This window comes from Oncorhynchus nerka, linkage group LG15, assembly GCF_034236695.1.
Source record: "Oncorhynchus nerka isolate Pitt River linkage group LG15, Oner_Uvic_2.0, whole genome shotgun sequence".
Lineage (NCBI taxonomy): Eukaryota > Metazoa > Chordata > Actinopteri > Salmoniformes > Salmonidae > Oncorhynchus > Oncorhynchus nerka.
Window position 1 is genome coordinate 88,852,177 of NC_088410.1, and position 10,789 is coordinate 88,862,965.

At 43.2% G+C, this 10,789-nt stretch overlaps 1 protein-coding gene across 2 annotated transcripts; it reads left to right on the forward strand.

Annotated features, from left to right (window-relative positions):
• The first annotated feature begins 1,081 nt into the window (after window positions 1-1,081).
• Window positions 1,082-10,454, forward strand: LOC115143485 (potassium voltage-gated channel subfamily A member 10-like). 2 transcript variants are annotated; one of them, XM_029683953.2, is made up of 2 exons: window positions 1,082-1,182; window positions 4,735-10,454. In XM_029683953.2, the coding sequence occupies exon 2, from the start codon at window positions 4,921-4,923 to the stop codon at window positions 6,616-6,618; it is 1,698 nt and encodes a 565-aa protein (XP_029539813.1). In that variant the 5' UTR covers window positions 1,082-1,182; window positions 4,735-4,920; the 3' UTR covers window positions 6,619-10,454. The 2 variants fall into 2 exon arrangements, with proteins under 2 accessions (XP_029539813.1, XP_029539814.1); XM_029683954.2 differs by having other exon boundaries at window positions 4,813-10,454.
• Window positions 10,455-10,789: the final 335 nt, after the last annotated feature.

Here is a 10,789-nt window from a genome sequence, read left to right on the forward strand (position 1 = left end):
ATACGGAATCATGCAGTAAACAAAAAAGTGTATAATATATAAAAAATATATGATATATTTGACATTCTTCAAAGTAGCCACCCTTTGCCTTGATGACAGCTTAGCACGTATATAACATGTATTTAATATGATAAATAAATAAAAAGTTAAATCACGTTCTTTTGAAATATTAATAATATGATCAAATAGAACACCAATGTTATTCGGAGACTAATTTTACATGGCTTAAAGGTGATGTTACAAACACAGTTAGTCAACCTATGACTAACATACATAATCATTGCTAGACTAAAGTAACTAGGTCCTCATAAAAACATGGAAAATACATTTGACCTCAGATGCCCATGAGTAAATTCTGTAGCCACCTGCCTGACAGTGGTGCTGTTGATGCAGCAAGTACAGTATGACAGGCATATAAGCAACACTACCTAATCTCCAGTGTGTGTGTGTGTGTGTGTGCGTGCGTGCGTGCGTGCGTGCGTGCGTGCGTGCGTGCGTGCGTGCGTGCGTGTGTGTGTGCGTGTGTGCGTCTATACAGAGGTGGGAGTTCTCAGGTACAGTATGGAGGGTGTATGACAGGGAGGTTGGATTGGATGCATGCCCCTGAGGTGTTACTGTGTTTTCTTACTCTACAGGAGCTGGGGTAAGATACCAGTCCCACCGCTCCCTGGTCGCATCAGACACACCGCTGCTGGGGATCTCCTAGGGCTCCCTACCTACCTTAGTATCACAATATCCCACTGACTAAGGATGGGAAAGGGGAGCAGAACACAGTAGGGTGACCCCCCTACATCCACACCACAGTAAGTGTGTGCATGTGTATGTGTGTGTGTGTGTGTGTGTGTGTGTGTGTGTGTGTGTGTGTGTGTGTGTGTGTGTGTGTGTGTGTGTGTGTGTGTGTGTGTGTGTGTGTGTGTGTGTGTGTGTGTGTGTGTGTGTGTGTGTGCGCGTGTGTGCGCGTGCGTGCATGTCTGGGTGTCCGTAATGGACACTCTGGTTTCATAAGGGGTGTAAGATTACCAAATCAGAGGCTTTATTAGAGCCCAAGGCTGTCCGATCTCCTGATTGTGGTGCTGGATGAGCAGAGAGGGAGGGAGAGAGAACAGGGGAGCGCAGTTACCTGGGGAGGAGAGAGAGAGAGCTGTCAGAGGAACTTCTGCAGGCTTAGAACTGCGGACGCTGGTGAGTGCTCCGGACATCTGGACACAGTTATCTTCAAACTTGTTGATGGTGTGTGTGTCTGTTTATATGTGGTGTTGATGGGGAAGGAGTTAATAACTGTGATTTGATATGGTTACACTTTTATTGTGATCTTTAAACTGTGTCCGTTTTACACCTGATGCAGAAATTATTTGAGAAAGTTCAGCTATTTTGCTAGTTTACCATGATTAAATAACTGCATTTGTGGCCTTGAAGCTTGTTGAGAGCAGAAACCTTCAAATTCTCATCAAGGATTGAATGGTGTTTGATTAAACCTTCGAATTTCTGTTCTTTTGGTTCTAGTGAACATTTGGTGTTTTTGGGAAAACTCATTAAACTGCATCCGAGATTAAGGCTGGCTGGACCCCCATAATCCATACAGAAAGACTCGCACACATACTAATGCACAAACACACATGAATGCACACACATAAACACACACATGCACACACGCTCATGTCAATAGGGAATATCTGACATGTCTCCAGTCTGAGCTTTCACATTTTCATTATTTTCTCTAACACAAGCTCTTCACCTCTCTCTCTTACTCTCTGATCCCTCTTCAACAAAGTGAAAACAGCTTGTCTGAACAATAGGAAATGAACTTAAAAATATAGTTAAAACTTTGCCATAGGCAATCCATGTTACAGCACGCAGGTTGATGTTTATAGGGATGAGTTTTGTCCTTGAGGCAGAACTGAGTGTTTCCGCTAGATGGGCCAGCTTTCAAGTCAAATTTGGTAACATTGTAAAAATTACAATATAAAAATGTATGTATTAGCTTTTTGGTCTTAATATATGGTTAGGGTTAGGCATTAGGGTTAGCAGTGTGGTTAAGGTTAGGGTTAAGGTTAAGGTTAGGGTTAGATTTTATGACTGATTTTATGACTGTGGCTGTGCCAGCTAGTGAGCACTCTGCAACATTGCCTCCAGAACAAGATGTATGAAGAAAAACACAAACCTGAGTACAGCACAGACCACACATAAATAGATAGCTTTTTTTAACAATAACATGAACCTTCAAGTTGGTAGATTCACACCAACTTTAGCAAACACTCATGGAGTGTACATTTCAGGCCAACTCTATGACCCCTAAGAATAGTCAATAGATGTATTTTTGTTGCACATATCCACCTTCCTCCTTGGTCCATACACAGTGGAAATGATATGACCTCAAATGTCATTAAGATCAATGTGATATCAAGTGCGGTTTTCACCTGCTGCCAAAGCCTGCAGTGGTATCTGTCAGGGAGCCAGTAGTTTCTCTCTGCGTGTGCATGGCCCTGGATGTCAAGTGGAGACAGCGGTCACAGTTTAAAAGCGTACGTCAGCGTATGGTTGGTTACCGGTCTAACAAAGGGTCTTCACAAGCTGCTTTTCTTCAATGTTTGATATGAAAAATTCCATAATGGAAAAATCTAAACCATGTAACGACATTACAAGATGTACCATCCAGGTGTAACTCTGACCAAGATAAATTTAGTTTGAGTAATTTATTACTGAAGTGCAATGGAGTTCTGGTCCATTATCGCAGACTGAGCTGTCAGGTTATGATACACATCCATACCCACACATGCTGTCAACTGATTTGTGCAGTTAAACTACTTAACCCCCCCACACACACATACCTCGCGGGCAAAAATTTACTGGCCCCTACTTGATTAGCAGAGAGAAAATGCTTAGTTTTAAAGTTAATTTCCTGCAATTCTAAACATTTTGCCATGGGGCACAGATAAAACACTGCACCTTTAAAGCAGGTTTTCTGCAATTCTATACATGTCACAGACGTGAGGAGAGATGGACCAAGGCGCAGCGTGATTGGAGTTCCACATCTTTATTTTAATGAAACTTTAAACAAAACAATAACAAGCAACGAAACGTGACTTATGTGGTGCAATAAGCACAAACAAACAATATCCCACAAATATGATCCCAAATTAGAGACAATGATTACCAGCTGCCTCTAACTGGGAACCATACAAAACACCAACATAGAAATAGGAAAGCTAGAACACCCCCCTATTCACGCTCTGACACAAACACCATAGAGAACCGAGGCTCTGGCTATGGAGCTGGGTTGGACACCGCGCCCGGACTGGGCACCGGCACAGAGGAAGGCTCCTGCCATGGAGCGGGACTGGACACCGTGTCCGGACTGGACACCGACGACAAGGAAGGCTCAGGCCTTGGAGCTGGACTGGACCCCATGCCTGGACTGGGCATCGGTGCAGAGGAAGGCTCCTGCCATGGAGAGGGACTGGACGCCGTGCCTGGACTGGGCATCGGCGCAGAGGAAGGCTCTGGCCTTGGAGCAGGACTGGGGAGTTGCACTGGAGGCCTGATGCGTGGAGCCGGCACAGGTGGCACTGGACTGGTGACACGCACTTCAGGGAGGGTGCGGGGAGCTGGCACAGGACGTACCGGACTGGAGAGGCACACTGGAGGCCAGATGCGCGGAGCCGGCACAGACTTCACCAGATTGCTGACAGGCTCTTCAGGTCGAATTTTGAGCAGATCACACCTGCACAACATCTCTTTCCTCTCTCTCTCCCAACTTCTCCATCACCTCCTTGACGGTCTCTGGCTCTTCAGGGCGAGTGCGAGGACCTGGCACAGATGGCACCGGACTGATGACCCGCTCTTCGGCACGCCTGCGCTGCAGCATACTCCTCGCTAACTCTTCTCTCCGGTATCCCTCATTGCACTCCATCGACTCCCATTTGGGGTCTGGCACTCTCCGCTGCTCACCCGGCCACCCTTCCTTCCCCCCCCAAAAAAAATCTTGGGGTTTCTGTGGCCGCGGCCCCTGGCGTCGTTGCTGTCCTTCCTGAGTCCTCTGCGACTCCCGCCTAGGAAAGGTCTCGCATCCACTTATTATCTCTTCCCAGGTCCAACTCACTTTTCCCTCCGTTGTACGCGGCTTGGTCCTTTCGTGGTGGGATATTCTGTCATAGACGTGAGGAGAGACGGACCAAGGCGCAGCGTGATTGGAGTTCCACATCTTTATTTTAATGAAACTTTAAACAAAACAATAAACACGCAACGAAATGTGACTTACGTGGTGCAATAAACACAAACAATATCCCACAAACACAGGTGGGAAAAATGGCTACCTAAATATGATCCCCAATTAGAGGCAACCAGCTGTCTCTAATTGGGAACCATACAAAACACCAACATAGAAATAGGAAAACTAGAACACCCCCCTAGTCACACTGTGACCTATACACCATAGAGAACTGAGGGCTCTCTATGGTCAGGGCATGACAATACATTTTGCCATGGGGCACAGATAAAATACTGCACCTTTAAAGCAAGTTTTCTGCAATTCTATACATTTTGCCATGAGGCACAGATAAAATACTGTACCTTTAAAGCAAGTTTTCTGCAATTCTTTACATTTTGCCATGGGGCGGAGAGATGCATGCGGCACTCCAGTTGCCCATCCCTGATATAGAGAGATGTCTTGTTTACATTCACAAAGAGGCGGGAGATGGGAACTAACCCTACCTCTTCTTTTATCTTAATTTTCAGATTACGAGGAGCTGACATCTGAATCAGAACATCCTTTTGAATACACCTGTTGAATACACCTGTCTCAATGTTCTACAGGACTAAGAAGACCGTGGCTGGATCTTCAGGCTGGTTGTGGCATCACCCCAGTCCCATCGCACTGAGCCAGGCTGAGGAACACAGGAGTGCCCTGGCAAAGGGACAGTGATGGAGGTGCCACTGGTTAACTTTGAGAACATGGATGATATCGGCATCAACATGGGCGTCCCCGGTGATTCGGGGTACCCCACTTCACCCACTTCAGAGGCAGCGCCTGATCAGAACCCTGTCACCAATCGTGTGATGTCACCAAATCCATCACAGCACCATGTGCACCAGACCAGGCCAGAGGGGTTTTCTCCCTCTACAACGCCTATACTGACTACTAAAGACCCGTCTAGCTGCAACAGTCTGCTGTCCAACTTCAAACTCCTGATGAACAGTGAAGGCTCGCCGACCGACAGTGTCTTCAGTAAGCTGGTTCAGGAGTGCTGTGATAACGAAGAAGACCTGTTTGGGGAGAAACTGGGAGTGGAGGATGGGGATCCGAAAGTGGTCATCAATATTTCAGGCATGATGTTCGAGACACAACTCAAAACTTTATCGCAGTTCCCAGACTCCCTCCTGGGAGACCCCATGAAAAGGATGGAATACTTTGACCCGATGAAGAACGAGTACTTTTTCGACCGGAACCGTCCCAGCTTTGATGGGATCTTGTACTTCTATCAGTCTGGGGGCAAAGTCCGAAGACCAGCCAACGTCCCCTTAGAGATTTTCGCAAGAGAGATAGTTTTCTATGAGTTAGGAAGAGAAGCTATGGAACAGTTCCGGGAAATTGAGGGGTTCATAACAGAACCTGAGCCGCTGTTGCCCACCAACGAGGTCCACAAGCAGTTCTGGCTCCTGTTTGAGTATCCGGAGAGTTCCAGTGCAGCTAGGTCAGTGGCCCTGGTGTCTGTCTTCGTTATTGTCATCTCTATCTTCATTTTCTGCCTGGAGACTCTGCCAGAGTTCCGTGACGACGTAGACTTTATCACCACCTTTTCCCTGGGGGTCAATGGAACCCAGGAGGGTCCTCCTATAGTCCAAAAAGACTTATTCGCCTATTTCACAGACCCCTTTTTCATTGTGGAAACCATCTGCATAATTTGGTTCTGCTTTGAGCTTGGCGTACGCTTTGTGGTCTGCCCCAGCAAAAGTGACTTCTTCCACAACATTATGAACACCATTGACATTGTCTCTATAATACCCTATTTCGTAACCATGGCTACAGAGCTGTACACCACGCCAGATGAAGACATCAACTCCAGCCAAAACATGTCACTGGCCATCTTACGCATCATCCGTCTAGTGCGAGTCTTCCGGATCTTTAAGCTGTCGCGACACTCCAAGGGACTGCAGATCCTGGGCCAGACCCTGAAGGCTAGTATGAGGGAGCTGGGTCTGTTGATCTTCTTCCTCTTTATTGGAGTCATACTGTTCTCCAGTGCCATCTACTTTGCTGAGGTGGACGAGCCCCACACACAGTTTGTCAGTATCCCTGACGGGTTCTGGTGGGCTGTGGTGACAATGACCACTGTGGGATACGGGGACATGTGCCCTACTACTTTGGGAGGCAAAATGGTGGGGACTCTCTGTGCCATTTCCGGCGTGTTGACCATTGCCTTACCCGTCCCTGTTATCGTCTCCAACTTTAACTATTTCTACCACCGGGAGACAGAGCAAGCAGAGAAACAAGTGATTGACGATGCAGCAGAAGCAGCTCAGAAAATAACCGACGCAAATAAGTATGAGTATGGTAGCACACCCTCTCTTAACATTAACACAATCAATGGTAGCTTGCAGAATGACAAGAATGGTATGTAATGGGTTTATCATTTAAGGGATTATAACCAAGGACATGACAAACATGTAACATATACCAAAATGCACTGATATTATTTTTGTCTCAGTATTTTATACTCTAATCATTGCAGTGTTGGTCCACGTAGTAGGCTATACTATACATCTCTTTCACAATATTCAAAATAAGGAAGTAATATTGGTTATCAGCCTGACTGATCAGCATGTGGATGTGTCAAAGTGTAATTAAGATCAAATGAACACAGTTACAGCATATTACATTTACAGTTGGCTCTGGACAGACCTTGTGCACGTAGTGTGATTATAAGCACTTAAATCCTAAGCAGATGTATTTGGCAACTTGTTTCCTTTCAAATCATCTTATAAATAATACAAATATTAATTACACTTTGAACTGCATTACTGTACATTGTCAAAGACTGAAGTATGAAAAACACCCTTGGATCCGAGCTCATGTTAAAACTCATTTTCATGGTGTGCTTTGCGACATTCATCAGCCTGCCATATTCAGCAGTCTCTATATAGATCTTGGCATGATCTCCAAGGACTGTCTGGAAGAGCACTTCTGGAAGGTGACATGGGTACACCATTGAGTGCACAATATGCTGTCAGAAAATCCATCAGTTGTGGACACCGCAGTAGTTTTATCACACCATCTATCTAATAATGCAGTCGTTTTATCACACCATCTATCTAATAATGCAGTCGTTTTATCACACCATCTATCTAATAATGCAGTCGTTTTATCACACAATCTATCTAATAATGCAGTCATTTTATCACGCTTTCTATCTAATAATGCAGTCATTTTATCACACCATCTATCTAATAATGCAGTCATTTTATCACACCATCTATCTAATAATGCAGTAATTTTATCACACCATCTATCTAATAATGCAGTTATTTATCACACCATCTATCTAATAATGCAGTCGTTTTATCACACCATCTATCTAATAATGCAGTCGTTTTATCACACCATCTATCTAATAATGCAGTTATTTATCACACCATCTATCTAATAATGCAGTAATTTTATCACACCATCTATCTAATAATGCAGTCGTTTTATCACATCATCTATCTAATAATGCAGTCGTTTTATCACGCTTTCTATCTAATAATGCAGTCGTTTTATCACACCATCTATCTAATAATGCAGTCGTTTTATCACACCATCTATCTAATAATGCAGTCGTTTTATCCCACCATCTATCTAATAATGCAGTCGTTTTATCACACCATCTATCCAATACTAACTACCTAGTTTAGCAGGTTAGCTACGTTGCTTATGACTTCAATCTGTATGCCTTACAGTACTGTAGTAAAAAAATAACTAAATCATGGCATGTTATGATATCAGGTCAAAATGTCATAATATTTAGACCAAACCCTAACCCTAACCTATATACACCTTCATCTTAACCTTTCTATGTATTTCAGTAAAATAATCCCATCAAACTGTTACTTGTATGCAAAAAAAAAGGAACAGTAGTTGCATGTTAAGCTCACACAACGTATTACATCATATGAACATGTGTTGATTCGCGCAATAGCATCAAGAACACGCTTATTGATAGAAAGCAATCAAAAGAGGTAAGGGCAAAGTGGCACACCTCTTTGTACCGTTATTGATTGAAGCGTTATTCCAACATTTAGCTGTCGGTGGCCTTGCATGGTATACAGTAGTGTGCCGAAACAATGAAACACTGGTATCATGTATCAATACATGTAGGGCAGATACTTCTAGTGACTCTCACATTTCTCTCGTACTGTAGTTCTTTTAATTCCTTTCCATGTATTTGATATGGACATAACTCAATTGGATTTAGGAATTTTTTGATAAACGTTTAGTTAATGCCATCAATGAATTAACAAATGAACTATTACATTAACACACTTTAGGTATAGTTTATACTATGATATGTATTTATAAATAAACCCATATGCATGCTACACTTCAAATATGAACATTTATATTATCAGCGGTTATACAAACAATGACCATGCAGAAATGGCATTGGATATATTGAGTTGCTCAACACTGCAATGAACTGTTTCTTGAAAGAGTTCCCACATATGCTGAGCACTTGTTGGCTGCTTTTCCTTCACTCTGCGGTCCAACTCATCCCAAACCATCTCAACTGGGTTGAGGTCGGGTGATTGTGGAGGCCAGGTCATCTGATGCAGCAATCCATCACTGTTCTTCTTGGTCAAATAGCCCTTACAAAGCCTGGAGGTGTGTTGTGTCATTGTCCTGTTGAAAAACAAATGATAGTCCCACTAAGCGCAAATCAGATGGGATGGCGTATCAATGCAGAATGCTGTGGTAGCAATGCAGGTTAAGTGTGCCTTGCAAAGCACTCCCACACAATCACACCTCCTCCTCTATGCTTCATGTGGGTACCACACATTTGGAGATCATTCAGTCACTTACTCTGTGTCTCACAAAGACACGGTGGTTGGAACCAAAAATCTCAAATTTGGACTCATAGACCAAAGGACAGATTTCCACAGGTCTAATGTCCATTGCTTATGTTTCTTGGCCCAAGCAAGTCTCTTATTATTTTTGGTGTCCATTAGTACTGGTTTATTTCAAGCAATTCGGCCATGAAGGCCTGATGCACACAGTCTCATCTGAAGAGTTGATGTTGAGATGTGAAGAAATACATTTCACAAATTAACTTTAAAGAAGGCACACATGTTTATTTAAATGCATTCCAGGTGACTACCTCATGAAGCTGGTTGAGAGAATGCCAAGAGTGTGCAAAGCTGTCATCAAGGCAAAAGGTGACTACTTTGAAGAATTTGTTTAACACTTTTTTGGTTACTACATGATTCCATATGTGTTATTTCATAGTTTTGATGTCTTCGCTCTTATTCTACAATGTAAAACCATTGAATGAATAGGTGTGTCAAAACTTTGATTACGAAAACAGCAATACTTGCCTTCCTGAAACAAGTTGGCAATAATATTGATGACTCCGAGGAGGCCGGTGGGAGGCGATATAGGAGGCTGGGCTCATTGTAATGGCTGGAATGGAATAAGTGGAACGGTATCAAATATATGGAATCCACATGTTTGATACCGTTTCATATATTCCATTCCAGCTATTACAATGAGTTCTTCCTCCTATAGGTCCTCCCACCAGTCTCCACTGTGATGATTATGATATCAGTCAGTTGATGTGTATTATAAACTGGGTGGTTCGAGCCTTGAATGCTGATTGGCTGGCTGCCGTGGTATATTGGGTTTTATAAACTGGGTGGTCCGAGACCTGAATGCTGATTGGCTGACAGCCGTGGTATATCAGACCGTATACCACAGGTGACAAAACATGTATTTTTACTGCTCTAATTACATTGGTAACCAGTTTATAATAGCATTAAGGTTTCTCGGGGGTTTGTGATATATGGCCAATATAACACGGCTAAGGGCTGTGTCCAGGCAGTCCGCGTAAGAACAGTCCTTAGTCGTGGTATATTGGCCATAGACCACACCCCCTCGGGCCTCATTGGTTAATAAAGCACTTTACAAAAGTATGCACAACACTTATTCTCTAGAGATTGATTATGTACAAGTAATCAAATCAAATCAAATGTTATTGGTCACATACAAATATTTACCAGACGGTATTGCGGGTGTAACGAAATGCTTGTGTTCCTAGTTCCAACAGTGCAGTAATATCTAACAATTCACAGCAATACACACAAATCTAAAAGTAAAATAATGGAATGAGTAGTGTGCAATATACAGTACATTTAATGACATATGTTCTAAGTTGTATTTATGGTTTAATGAGTGCCTTTAATTAAACATCTACCCTACTTCCCTACGTTGAGTGTTTTCCATTTGGATTTGTAGCCATTGACAGAGAAATACAGGTATCTGACAAAATAATGGAAAAACAGGTGCGTCACACAGGTGTGGTTCGTGAATTAATTAAGCAATCAAAATCCCATCAAGCTTAGGGTACCGCATAAAAATGCTGGGCAGGCCATTATTTTGGTCACCATCCACAGCGCACTAGTGGTTACTGAATGGTTTGATGAGCATGAGAACAAGGTAAACCATATGCCGTGGCCGTCTTAGTCACCAGATCTCAATCCAATTGAACACTTATGGGAGATTCTGAAGTGATGCTTGAGACTGCGTTTTCCACCACCATAA

Coding starts and splice junctions, on each gene's coding strand:
- LOC115143485 (XM_029683953.2), top strand. CDS start 4,921: ATGGAGGTGCCACTGGTTAACTTTGAGAACATGGATGATATCGGCATC.